Consider the following 14,666-nt stretch of genomic DNA (forward strand, 5'->3'; position numbering starts at 1 on the left):
AATTCACAGATATTAATGACTCTTGGACTTTTTGTAAAACAAACAGAAACGACACTGCATTTATTTTTTAGTTGTGACATATCCAACACATTTTGGACGGACCTTGAGCGTGTTCGTTAAATCTCCAAAATATTATTTGCTACTACAGTGATTCTGAAAATTGTAAATTTGAACATATACTTAATTATATCATTTTCTATGCAAAATTTTTCATCCACAAACAAAAATTTGCAAACTTGATACCACACATCAACGATCAGTTGGGGGGTTCATAGCGACCTCACAACTTGTTTTCTCTAACCTCTGTGCCACCACTCCCCCAAAGTTTATGTTAAAAAGTTTTAAGAGTTGTGGTAATTGTGGAAAAAATGTTTTGACGTGACCAAGTGTCATAAACTAAATTAAGAAATGAGAGGGAGGGAAAATAAATAAAAGCTAAGCATTCCTTCGAGGAATGTATATTGACCACTACCCTCCATGCCAGCATTTTAAACTAAGATCATACTGACTCTCAGAGACCAACACATCAAATTATTGTTCCATCCATCCATCCATCCATCCATCCATCCATCATCTTTACCCACTTTTTCCTTTTCAGGTCACGGGGTCACGGATGCCCATATCCAGCATCACTGTGTGAGACCTGCTTGCTGCGATGTGGCAGTTCTACCATCTGTGCCACCAAATTGTTGCTCATTGTCTGTAAAATTTATAGATCCTATGTTTTCCTGTGTCAGACATTTTAAATTGGGTTGACTCCAAAAATGAATCAGTTGTAGATGTATATCCAGTGAATACTTCCTGAAAGATTCATTAAATCCAATATCCTATGAGAAATTGTGCTAACAAACAGAATTTACTCCAACTGTCAATGGTAAAAGTTTAAACAAAATCTTGCATAATTTATTAGTTCTTGGAAAATGCACTTGTAATTAGGCTTAGCTAGGGGCAGCTATGGCTGAGTGGCTAGAGCAGTTGTCCTTCAATGCAAGAGTTGGGGGTTCAATTCCACCAGCAGTCACATGCCGAAGTGTCCCTGGGCAAGACACTCAACCCTCATTGCCTCTGTTGTGTGTCCCATCGGTGTATGAATGTGATAAAGCTCTGATTACTCTTTGTATAGATCTAGTAGAGTGTTGTATGAATAGATAAATGAGGCACAGCTTGTTGTAAAGAGCTTTGAGTTTCTTGATCAGATAGGTGATATACAGTTCATTTACCATTTACTACTACACTGAATGTAATCTCTCTAAAATCGTTGGAGTTATAGTCATTTTTATTCTAATTATTTTATTCTTAGGGCAGCACGGTGGTGCAACTGGTAGAGCTGCTGCCTCTCAGCGAGCAGGTCCCTGGTTCCAATCCCAGTCCAGGGGCCTTTCTGGGTGCAGTTTGCATGTTCTCTCCGTGCATGCATGGGTTTTCTCCAGGTACTCCGGTTTCCTCCCACAGAAACAGACACAGGTAACTCTAAATTGTCCCTAGGTGTGAGTGAGAGAGTGAATGGTTGTTTGTCTCGTTTGTCTCTATGTGTCCCTGTGATGGACTTGCGACCCGTCCAGGGTGTACCCTGCCCCTCGCACAGTGATTGCTGGACATGGGCACCAGCGACCCCCGTGACCCAAAATGGAATAAACGGGTAAAGAAAATGGATGGATGGATGGATTTTATTCTTATTCATTCTGTTTGATCAGCTGTGGCGACCATTTTCAATGGGGATGACTCAAAAAAAAAAATTAAGTGTAGATGGGAAATCCATTTAGTGGTTTGTGAGATATTTTAACACAGGTAAATACACACAGCCCCCCACCTTTCAGTGGTAGTTGATAATACACATTAACTGATGTAACATTATCACTGACCTTAACGCTCGTTTTCACTGTGTGTAGCATGTATAGTTAAAATAAAATCTGTACTGGCAGGAAAAAAAAGACAACCCCCACCCTTCCAATCTGTCAGTCTCCGTGATGGGTAGTGTGTGTTTTAACTGTTTGCTCCTTTGAACCCTTCAGACCAGTTTTAGGGAACAAAAGCAAACAAGTGATATTGTCCCGGGAGGAATTCTGCCTTGTTCACTGTCTTTCATGACCTCCTTTTAGGCACCTTTTGCCTCTTCATTCATGGTCCTCCAAGAAAGTCAGCGGTTCCTTACATCTTAGTTTGGCAAATCAGGAGGATACATGCTAATCCCCTTAATCTGGCCTTTCTCCTGCATGCAGCCACAGGGAGAGAGGGACCACAAAGAGTAATCCTGTCAGAAAAACAATAGGATTAGGGGCCAACCCAGCAAGTGACAATCAGGTATCCACTGACTGATCTGCCAAGCAGGAGACCCTCTGCAAAGCCCCGTCCACTCTGTCTTTGCTGGAGACTAGTTTTGTTTGACGGGCCTGAGAGGGACGGGGCTGAAGGTTGTGACAGGAGGAAGATTTATGTGACGGACTGCTGGAGGTCTGACAAGTCTGAGGTCCTCTAAGCACCAGGGACCAAGGAATGACTGACATGTCAGGAGTAGGCACGAGGTGGAGGTTTGGTAAAGAATCGTGAGAAATGTGTGTCCGGTGGTGTGGGCTGGAGGAAAACACACAACCAGGGAATGTGATCAGTAACCATGGCCAGGTAAGGACTTACCTGGCTACATGTTCACATCTTTCATGTTGATTAGAGTACACGGCAGCTAAATATACACAGATTCATACATTTTGGTTTATTGAAAAGTTCACATATATAAGGGATAAATATTATAATACAATGCAAAATAATACTGATTTAAAATCAAAAGGGGGGTAGAAATTTTAAGAAGCAGCTGCTGTTTGTTAGTCAAGATTAAGTGAAAAATATAATCTGCACAAATTAATACAACGCTAATTTATGGTAGAAAACACAATGCTACCTGACTTTTAAGTTATCCTTCCAATTCTTGCATGACCTTCAGTTTCTCTCCACGAGATGGCCCTATTGATACAAATATGGTCTCAGGACTCTCACAATTTGAGAACCAGTCATAGTTCCAATGAAGATTTTGTCTTTGAGCTGACAAAAAATAAATTATTAATTTAACTGTTTATAAATTCAAATGAGCATTTTTGTGCAACTGTTTCTACTAGAAGTCAATGGTGAAGCCATTGGTGAAGTCTGCCAAAGAAAACAGTAGTTTTACTTTAAAATCTCCTCATGCTACTGTGATGAACTTGAGTAAAGGATAAATTTGAAGTTAACAGTTGCATTAACAATAGTGAGTTGTAGGACAAAAGATTCTCACATGAAAGGTGAGCATTGTGGTTCTGCTTGGGTCATTATCTTAGTGCTCCTATCTGCAGAGGGACGGACATCAGAAGAAACCCAGTTAATTTTGTCACGTTTTGTAGATTCCAGGTTCCATAACAGCTGATCATCTCATGGGTGTGGGTGCTTTTTTAAGCTGTAGTGATATGTAGGTCAGTGTTTAGTGTCTAAACCAACAGAGAAATTTTCCTTTTCAAGTATGAGCCTTGGCAAAGTAAAAAAACAAAACAGCCAAGTAAACATGAAAACAGATATCTTTACAAACTCAGAAGCAGTATTACACAAAACCACTTTGAAGGATTACAAGTAAATCCAGATGCTTTCCATCAAAGGAAAATTGGATTTCCCTAAATTTAAGGTACAATCAGCTGAAATGGGCTTCATGTGCAGAGTGGCAGTCTTAGAGATAAGGAGGAGCTCCATCATCAGAGGTGGAACTTGGACTAGAGCTGCTGCTACTCCTCATTCAAAATATATCAATTAAAATACTTCATATGTTCGGCATCTGATTACAATGCTTCCTGGACACCTTCTTCGGAGGGTTTACAGTCACATTGCACTAAGAGGAGACCCCAGGGCACACCCAATATTCAGTACAGGGATTGTGTGTCCTGTCTGACCTAGAAACAACTTGAGATCTTCGAGAGAAAGATGGTTTGTTGCTAAGGTGATGAATGCCTTGGTTTCCCTCCTTGGCAAATCACATTGCCTCCGTGATTTGGCCAGAGATCCGCATCATTTATGGATGGATGGATGGATGGACAGACAACCAAACTGCAAACTTGATCTGGATTGCTGATCAGGCTTATTTCCAGGTATGGACATACATTATAGGCCCATCCAAGAAGTTAAGGGTCTCTGATTTGAGAATCTTCTGATTGCAGCACATCATTTTGCAGATGATGTGGTCCTATTGGCCTCACTGAGCAAACCTTCATCAGGCACTGGAGCAGTTTGTGTGAAGCAGCTGGGACAAAAATGTATATCTCCAAGCCTGTCCTTAACTGGAAAATGGTGAATTGCCAGCTTCAGTTTGGGAGTGAATCACTGCCCTAAGTGGGATTTAAGTAATTTTGGGTCTTGTTCATGAGTTGGGGTAGAACCAAGCAGGGTAGAATGAGGTGGTGTCTGTAGTGATGCTAGAACTGTGAAAAAAGAGCTGAGCTGAAACTTTCAGTTTGACTGAAAGGTTCATGCTCTCTCAAGTACAAGCAGCTGAAATTAGCTTAGCACAAACTCAGTTCTTAAGAGAGGGACAGAGTATTCACCACTTCTCTGCAGTGAAAAAAGCCAGCCGAAGAGGTTTGAGGAGAGACAGAAACACCTTCCTTCTTTGTAGGGACACTTGCTCTTGTCAAGGGCTGATGTCTTCTCCTCCTCTCCCTCCCTGCTTCATTTTGCTCTGTCTTGTCTGTGAAACTGCTTTAGAGACTCTCTTCTACAAATCTTCCGAATCATAATTTATGGATTTGGATTTGGTCAGTTGGTCCCTCACCACAATTGATAAAATTTCTTTGAAGAGAAGACAGGCTTTAGGTGAGCCGATTTGCCCTGTTGGCATGCACGCCGCTGGATATCTCATCGACTTGGAAGACTTGATGATGTGTCTATCTCTGCTGTCATTTGTGGATTTTAAGGACACATTTATAATTGGATTTATGATAACTGGTTCCTGCTTTCTGGTTTATCTACAATCAAGGAAGTCGTCGGCAGCAAATTTGGACCTGGTCAGGCTGCTTGCCTTACGATGGCTTGGTTCGTGCCTCGAGCACCCAAACTCAAATGCTTTTGGCAGAATGGATCACATCTTGGGGATTATTCTCAGGCACAGTTCATTGATGTGGCCATGTAATTTGAACGTTTCAGAACCGAGTGGATGGACACAGACTCAAGGTAGATGTCATTAAGGGGGCCGAGATGGTGTAGAGGCAGGGCAGCCGGCTTGGGACCCGAAAGTCCCAGGTTCGATCCCCAGTCACTGCACATCACGTGGCGTCTCTGGGCAGCACGCCTCATCCCCAAAATGCCCCCCGGGCGCTTTCAATAGCTGCCCACTGCACCACCTGGTGGTGGATGGGTTAAATGCAGAGACTAATTTCGCCATTGTATGGAAACATACAGTGCTGACATTGTGATGACATTATTATTATTATTATTAAAGTTCTGCCTGTCCCCAAAACAATTGTTTTTATCTGAATTTGGCTTAATTTGCCTGGAAGTTTTGTAAACTTGATGCTCTACCTCCTCCCTCTCCTCCTACCGAGGAATTTCCATGGACTTTTCAGAGGGGCCCAGCTGAATAAATATTCTGTCATCATTTCAGGACTTTTGGATTTGTTCTTGGTTGTCCTCAGCACCCCCCAAGTGTGCACGGATCTCTCCAGAGGGAACTATTTGAACTGAGTGATTTTATCTGAACTCTGCAGTGCTTTTGTGTGTTATCTCTGGCTGTTCACCATCCTTGCAGCTCCCCCGCAGACTGCCAGTGTCATTATATGCTTATGTGCAAATTTTGTTTTTGCATTATCACGCTGTTGACCTTCAACCAACGATTAAGAGATGTTAGGAATTAATTTTTTTTTGTTGTCTCCAAACCCTATGTGTCATTTTTCTCCACTTTTTATTGTCTGTCCAAACAGATCTCACTTGTAAATGAGTCTTCGAGGCTCAATGTGACTTATCTGTTTAAATAAAGGTTGAAATGAATTGAATTGAGTTAAAACATGCCCAACCAAGTGGAGACCTCAGGGCAGACTCCATATCATGTGGCTCGATTGTGAATGCCTCAGAGTCTACCTGGATGAGCTGAAAAAATTAATTGGGGGAGAAAAAGTTCTGGGGATTTAGGCTTTTTATTCTGTTATTTCCACAACTCAGTTCTAATAATTGACAAAAATGTCAACTGTAAACTTCACTTCCTGTGCAGCTGTGGCTATATTAAAAGGGAACATACAAACCCATCCCCAAAACATCAGAAAATTATCAAGTTTAGCATTTGTGACTGCTAAAGGAAATATATTTTAAGCTGGAAGACACTTACATCAATGCTATAACTTAAAATTATTGCTATACTTAAATATAGCTCAACAAAAACATGTATTAATTTGTGCACTTTTCTGTGAAGCTTTAATAATACCAACAAAGATCACACAAAGAGCAAGGCAATAGTCGACATGGTCACAAAGGAGCAGGGTAACTTCTAACAATTGAAGGTCTCTCTCACATTGACTAAAGTTGATGTTCATGAGTCCACCATCAGGAGAACACTGAACAATAGTGTGCATGGCAGGGTTGAAGGAGGAAGTCACTGCTTTCCAAAAAGACCATGGCTGCTCATCTGCAGTTTGATAAAGATCACGTGGACAAGACGGAAGACTGTTGGAAGAAGGTTTTGTGGACGGATGAGACCAAAATAGAACTTTGTGGTTTAAATAAAACATGTTATGTTTGGAGAAAGGGAAACTCTGCATTCCTGTATAACCTTATCCCATCTATGAAACATGGTGGTGGTAGTATCATGGTTTGGGCTGGTTCTGCTGCATCTGGGCCAGGACGGCTTGTCATCATTGATGGATCAATGAATTCCGAATTATATCAGATAATTCTACAGGAAAATATCAGAACATCTGTCCATGAAGTGAATCTCAAGAGAAGGTGGGTCATGCAGAGAGACAATGACCCTCAGCACACAAGTGGTTCTGCCAAAGAACGGTTCAAGAAGAATAAAGTTCATGTTTTGGAACGGCAAAGTCAAAGTCCTGACCTTAATCCAATCCAGATGTTGTGGAAGGACCTGAAGCAGCAGTTAGTGTGAAGAAACCATCAACATCCAGAGTTGAAGCTGTTCTGTACAGAGGAATGGGCTAAAATTCCTCCAAGCCAGTGTGCAGGACTGATCTAGACTGTGTACTGACTTTGTATTTTGTACTTTGACTGTTTTTTTTTATTTTTTACTGTAACTGTGTATTTTTTATTTTGACTAGGTATCAACTGTGTATTTTGTACTTTGACTGTGTATATTTTACTTTGACTTTGTATTTTTTACTTTGACTGTGTATTGACTGTGCATTTTGTTCTTTGACTGCGTATTTTTTTACTCTGACTGCGTATTGATTGTGTATTTTGTACTTTTGCATTGAATAGAATTGATCAACAGTTACCAGGAACATTTAGTTTTATTTATTGGTAAAGTGTGTCTGTGTGTGTGTGTCACACTAGATACTGTAAGTAAAGGTTCACATTTGCCACTCACGTGTATCATTTTCCTCAATAAGGAAATTATATAATATTTTTGTCTCATTTGTTTACCTGGGTTCTCTTTATCAACTTTTAGGACTTGTGTGAAAATCTGATGGTTTTAGGTCACATTTATGCAGAAATATAGAAAATTATAAAAAGTTCACAAACTTCCAAGCACCACTGTGATTATTTGGAGTATTTGCGACCAAGCAGTCAGTGAGCCATGTGCGTTTTGGGGGGTACGCACCATCTAGTGGCTTTGGCACCTTTTTGTGTTGCCATGATCAAGAGCATGGGTAGAATTTGTTGTGATGAGTCTGAAGCGAGCTTGGTTTTCCATAATTCTTCCTTTTCTGTATTGTGGTCCATCTTCTCAAAGTTGAAGTTCCTTGTTCCACTTTAGGTAGCAGCTCTGACAATTACTAATCCTGGCCACTAATCCCGTGAAGAACAAGAACTCCAGCTGCAATTCCCTGTGTGCAAACACCAGGTGTACTGTATGTGTGGTTTGATGACCCATCAAATGGATCCTCACATTGTGCAAAGTGAATTTAGGAGGTCAGACACACCAAGGCTATCCTGTGTGTGATCACAGCTGGAAGGGTCAACTGCACGTAAACATCAACAATGTGTTTTCACAGTGACACTATGGGTTTGTCAAGAGGTTAACATGCCTTAATCCCTTCAAAGACTTCATCTGGATCTAGACAGCATCCCCAAAGTGTTAGGAAGGAGAGAACACACGGTTTCCCTGAGACTTATTTAGAGTCTGCACACAATGTTGAACGTGTTAACCATTTAAGTTCACAATGCCTCAAGCTGATGGATTAGAACTTTAGTAGCAGGTTCCAGCATGCTTTGTGTCCAAAAACAACTTTGATTCTCTGTTCTCTTTTATCTTCACAAAAACAACTTCAGCATTCTCTTATAAAAATGAAATGTATTTTTTGGAATCACATCAGTATCAGTGGTTTTAAACATTTATGTTTTAAAAAGGTTTAGAACGTTACCAGGGTTCCACCCTGGAGCCAAGCCTTGGGGAGGGGGTTTGTCGGCAAGCGCTTGGTGACAAGGACTACCCATGGGGCACAGTTGAGCTCAGCCTGAATGAACCACATGCGTTTCACTTCTTGTGGTCTCACCACCTGCAGAAGGGGTCATAAAGATCAGGTGTAATATGGATGGCGGCTGCAGTCGGGATCTTCGAGGACTCTGACCCTGGCTTACTGAAGCTAGCCTATAGAGCAATGAAAGAAAAAGCAAAGATATCACCAGTGAGCTTATTGAGGAGCAACAGTGGTTCCCAATAACACTGCTGAGGGGACTATAATGAGCTTCAAGCTTCTAATTGAAGGACTATCATTGTACAACTGTCATGCCTGACCCATGTAGCCATCTCACGTGTCACAGTTTGAGTCTGTTGTGTTGGTTGTAATAAAACAGTAGACGATGGTTTAAACTAAAGAACTTTATTCCAAGAAGTGCTGCAACTAAATTTTATTGAACACAGTTGTCCTGTACTCCTTCTATTTTTGTATAGCCTTCTGAAGTCCTGTTTCACTGTTCTAGCTTTTTGTCTTGTTTTACAGATGTAATCAACCCATCTGTCTCATCTTACCATCACCACTTCCTAGGTACAGTGAATATATATATATTCTTCTTGGTTTTCATCAGTCACTTGTCAGATACTTTTGTATACAGTTTATACCAGTGGTGTAGTCTACATTTTTGTAGTGGGTATACTGTACTTAGAAACCAAAGTACACCGGTTAGTACATTGTAATCCATCCATCCATTACCTTTTACACGCTTCTTCCATTTTGGGTCACGGGGGTCGGCGGCGCCCATGTCCAGCAATCACTGTGCGAGGGGCGGGGTACACCCTGGACAGGTCTTCAGTCCATCACAGGGACACATAGAGACAAACGAGACAAACGACCATTCAGTCTCTCACTCACACCTAGGGACAATTTAGAGTTACCAATCAGCCTAACATGCATGTTTTTGGTCTGTGGGAGGAAACTGGAGTACCTGGAGAAAACCCACACATGCATGGAGGGAACATGCAAACTCCACCCAGAAAGGCCCCCGGATCGGAATTTGAACCAGGGACCTGCTCGCTGAGAGGCAGCAGCTCTACCAGTTACGCCACCGTGCTGCCCATAAGGAGAAACCCTTTCCCCTTATTAATACTTTATATATTTTTGCACCTTTATGGGTGTGAGTGGGGTAACGAAACTGAAGTTTTCCTTTTAACATACTTGACGGGTGTAAATGGTAATAGCAAACAAAAAGCAGAACACAACACTGACAAAGTTGTACTGTGAAAATAATTTATTTAATGGTTTGGTAAATCTGATAAAATATGTCTATGTGTGTTATCTGATGCCAGTAGGGTTCTGTCTGAAGTCCAGTGAATGCACGGCTGTGGCAAGAGCAGCAAACAGATGAGAGCTGCTCAACCTTAGGCAGTACACCGGGCTGCTCACAGTGTCACTGCTCAGCTGGAAAAACTGCAAGAACAAGTTCATTGTTTAATATTTGTTATTCACAGACTTTGAACATTGTTTTACAGCGTAAATCAGTCTAATTTATAAATCTCAACTTGTATGACAGTGGGGTGCATACAATTATTCTGTTGGTACCTGTAAGCACTGAGTCCGGCGTTTGTCCCAAAGACGTACAACACCATAGTATGACGATCCACTGGCTATCATGTGATTCCTGTCAGTCTGAATGCAGTAAAGAGTGCTGTCATGAGGCTCCTTCCACTGCAAGACACACCTCCTGTTGGGGAAAAAATGGGGAACATCATATTAAAGGCACATGTTATTGCCGAGGTGGGTATCTTACATTATGTTAAACTTGTTTTTCACAAAAAAATGAGCTCCAAATAAAAATAATTATCATGCACATCTTATTACTCTCAAACTTAAGCAATTTTTGTGTTGAAAATCTAAGCATCATTTTTTAAAATCCCTTCCAAAATTCCTAAATTATTTTCTGTGGTCTCAACGTATGTATGTACTGAGAATCTCTCAACTATTACTACAAATATTTTAGATCACAAACTCTAGAAAAACTGCATGCCCTAAAATGAATTATCATAAATGCAACAACAACAAAAAAGCTCTTAAGTTTAAAAAAAAATCTGTGGTCAAGGTATTTGGGTCTGGATCCAGACCTCAGTCCACCATTTAGGGGCCCATAGTAAATAATAATGTTGACTATAAAATAAAGCACAGCTTGATCCTGTACATTACTATATGGAGCTGCTGACCATAATAATTAATCAGTGCATGTGAGCATACTTATGGGAAATGCATGGGTGCAAAATGGTAACAGTTTTGTACCCTATTGGTATGAATTGTTAACAGTTACAGTGATGGGCACGGTTCAACTAATCCACTAATAGTGGATCTAACTTTCCATTTAGCAGAATTAGCTTCTGCTAAATTTAAATCTGGTCAAGTCTGCTGATTAATAATAAAAAAAAAGACAGTTCTTTTTAATAAAATCATACAGGAGAATGGTATTCTAGACGAGACGGAGCACTGTGATGCTATGCAGAGCATTTTAATTTTGAACAAACTATAACTATGGTGTGATTAGAGTACAATGTCAGCATTTGACAACACATCAAAATATCCCAGTTCTGTTAAGTAACAGTAACAGAAATACCAAACTGTCCAAAAAACAGTTGACAAAAGAAATAATATTGGGGGGGGGGGGGGGGGGTTGTCAGGGTTCTACTAATACATTCAACACAGTACATCGCAATGGTCTTAAGTGCCTTTTTAATCAGATTTTGTAATTGTCAGAATATATTGCATTACCTAATTTAGAAAAACGGTAAGGCATGGTTTTCTTCCACATTATACAATGGTTGTGATATTTTGACATTAGTAATGGAAGATTTATGAGGAAGTCAGAATTGTTTTTTTTGTATATGATTTCCACGGAAGCCAAATAACACATTCTCCTACAATAAAACAAAACGTTCTTCAAAGTTTTTATGAATAAAGCCACATATTTCTGTCAAAATAAATTAACAAATGGGCAATACCAAAAGAGTTGAACAACAGTTTCAGGAAATATACCAAAAAAAGCTACATTTAATATCCATTTCTTGACTCTAGTTTAACATACATCTTAGCTGGATAGATTTACGGATAATTTTATAGGAGATTTCTTTAATTTTGTTTGTAATCAGCTATCTATTTGGTAGAAGACAGACCTCTTTCCTTTGAACTTTGTATTTAGTTTATAGTTGTAGTTAACCACAAAGAGAATCTCCACCGAGAGTTAATTCATTATAGTAAATGACACAATGGAGACGTCAAACACACATTGAATGCGTCACTTTGCTTCAACACAGCAGAGTTCTGTTACGCCTCTGGTTCTGACAAACTGGATTAATTTCTGAAAGCTCACTGCTGAACAGGAAATGGATGCTTTACTTGTGATTGATGAATGGTTTTGAGTTGTGTTCACTTACAACTTTGTCACATCACAGACAGCATCAGCAGTGTATGATAAAGTTAGCTTTTTAGCATTAGCTTCTGCTATTTTTTAAATTCTGTTTAGTGATTTAGCGTTAGCAAAGCAAATTTTTTAGTTAATGAATTAGCAGTTAGCGAAGCTAAATTTTTGGTTAGCTGTTCACACCACTGCAAAATGATAATCATTTGGTATGAAATGTCAACTGATGCGTAGGAATTAAGAGAATGAGGTGTGAATTTACCAGCACTTTTGTTTGGCTGCATGTGAATACCAACGACCACCCAATCAACCAATCAAGTAACCCACCCAGAAGTGCTTTGTTAGGAAAATATGGAACTATAAGATCTGTAATATAAGATGGAAATGATTTAAAAAATCCTTACAAAGGTCCTGGCAAAACAACTTGAGCAGGTGGTCCCCACAATTGTCCCACCTGACCAGACGGGGTTTGTAAAAAATTGTCAGGATTTCTTCAATGTTACGCGACTGTTTGGTGTGTTGTACGTTCCCAGCCTGCCCGGTCACAACTGTGATGAAATTATTCTCTCACTGGAGGCTGAGAAGGCGTTTGACCAGTTGGAGTGAAATTATCTCTTTGAGGCTTTCATGCTATTTAAATTTGATCCCAAATTCATATCATGTGTGAGGTTGATATTTACCTCTCCAAGCACAGCAGTCTGCACTAATCTAGTTACTTTGAATTGCAACATGGTACAAGATGGTGTGCCCGCTCTCACGTTTCTATTTGCGTTAGCAAAAGAAGCACTAGCTGTACCTTTACGGCAAAACTCAATCATTAAAGGGATAAATTGATTAGGTACAGAGCACAACATTGTTTTATATGCCAATGACATGCTTTTGTATACTGTACTTTTCGCCGTATAAGTCACAGCTTTATGCATACATTTTCAAATCCTGCGACTTAAATGCTGAAGCGACTAATATACGTTTTTTTCCCTCCCATATTTATAATCTAATTTTTGGCTGAGATCTGACGATTTCATTCATTCTGACATGGAAAATATTGAACACTACCATTTTCAACCGCTAGAGGTAATATGGCAAGCCAAGTGTCTCATTAGGTAATACCAATCTCTAAACTCCGCATTTTAGCCAAGGTTCTAGAAAAACTGATAAACTCTCAAATCAAAAATTACCTGGACTCATTTAACATCTTACCTCCACATCAATCTGGTTTCAGGAAACAACACAGCACAACCACTGCTTCATTGAAGGTTCTTAATGACATTGTTGAAGCACTGGATGCTAAGGATTATTGTGCTGCACTTTTCTTAGACCTGTCTAAAGCTTTTGACACTGTGGATCATAACATCTTGTGTCATAAACTCTCAGAAATCGGTTTCTCAGATCACACCATTGGTTGGTTCTCTAACTATCTCTAAGATCTGAGGCAATGTGTTCAACATAATGGTACTTCCTCCAGTTATTTAACAGTCAACAATCGTGTACCACAAGGTTCAGTCTTAGGACCCACCCTCTTTACAATCTACATACGCAATGTAAGTCAGAGCATCCCTGATGCATCCTTACATTTCTATGCTGATGACACAGTTGCTTATTGTCGAGCTAAAACAGATGATAAGGCTTTCCAGCTTTTGCAATCCACATTTGACATCATCCAGTCTGATTTGTTCCACCTCAAACTTGTCTTAAATGCCGACAAAACCAAAAGGATAATTTTTTCAAACAGGAAGTTGGTCCCAGCAGTTCTTCCTCTGATTTTATCCTCAAATGGTGTCCCGATTGAGTTTGTTGATTCCTATAAATATTTGGGTATCTTGGTCAACTCGCATCTCTTTTAAGCTCCATGTGGAAAACTTGGTAAAGAAACTGAAAGTTAAACTGGGTTTCTTTTTCAGAAACAGATCCTGTCTAACCCTGAATGCTAGGAAACACCTTGTAACTGTGACTTTCCTTCCCTCCGTTGATTACGGTGACATTATTTACATGAACACTCCTACAAGAACCCTGCAGATGTTGGATGCTGTCTATCATGGTGCACTAAGATTCATAACGGGCTGTGATTATCGTACCCACCACTGCACCCTGTATTCACTGGTTAACTGGACATCATTAACTTCACGCAGACTCTCCCACTGGTACATTTTCATCTTTAAATCTCTTCTTGGTCTGCTGCCTTCATACATCTCTTCCTACATGTCTCTGCGTGAGTGCAGCTACAGCGTGCGCTCTCAGGACATTATTACCTGCAGTGTTCCCTCAGTGTGGACTGAACTTGGCAAAAGGGCCTTCTCCTACTCTGCTCCTGTTTCCTGGAATATCTTACAAAAAGATCTGGTGCTCTAGACCTGACCTCTCTAAGTGGCTTTAAGAATCTGTTGGACACCTGGCAAAAACCAATGCAGACATGTTCCTGTTTTTAGTTTTCTACATTCAATTTATAATCTAGCTGTTTTTGTTTCGTTTTTTTGCCATATTATTTAAAAAAAAAAAAAAAATAATCTGTATGTCTTTTTATAATTGTCTACTGTTGCCCATTGTTGTCATCATTCATTGTTGAAATCAGGTCTCTCTTGTAAATGAGTCCTCGAGGCTCAATGGGATTAACCAGTCTAAATAAAGGTTGAATATATATATATATATATATATATATATAT

General features: G+C 39.9%; 2 protein-coding genes across 2 annotated transcripts in view; one reads left to right on the forward strand and one right to left on the reverse strand.

The window, feature by feature from the left end:
- The window catches only part of LOC119413748, an 880,117-nt gene that overhangs the window by 345,392 nt on the left and 520,059 nt on the right, over positions 1-14,666 (forward strand). The gene's annotated exons all lie outside the window — the stretch shown is intronic.
- Positions 9,841-14,666, reverse strand: part of fbxw4 (F-box and WD repeat domain containing 4) — a 137,266-nt gene continuing 132,440 nt past the window's right edge. The window contains exons 8-9 of the mRNA XM_037680840.1: positions 10,170-10,311; positions 9,841-10,037 (exon numbers count right to left, since the gene is read on the reverse strand). Coding sequence (XP_037536768.1) covers positions 9,903-10,037; positions 10,170-10,311 — 277 coding nt within the window. The 3' untranslated portion in view covers positions 9,841-9,902. The remainder of the gene's footprint in view (positions 10,038-10,169; positions 10,312-14,666) is intronic.

This window comes from Nematolebias whitei, chromosome 1 (genome assembly GCF_014905685.2).
Source record: "Nematolebias whitei isolate Nwh7 chromosome 1, NemWhi1, whole genome shotgun sequence".
Lineage (NCBI taxonomy): Eukaryota > Metazoa > Chordata > Actinopteri > Cyprinodontiformes > Rivulidae > Nematolebias > Nematolebias whitei.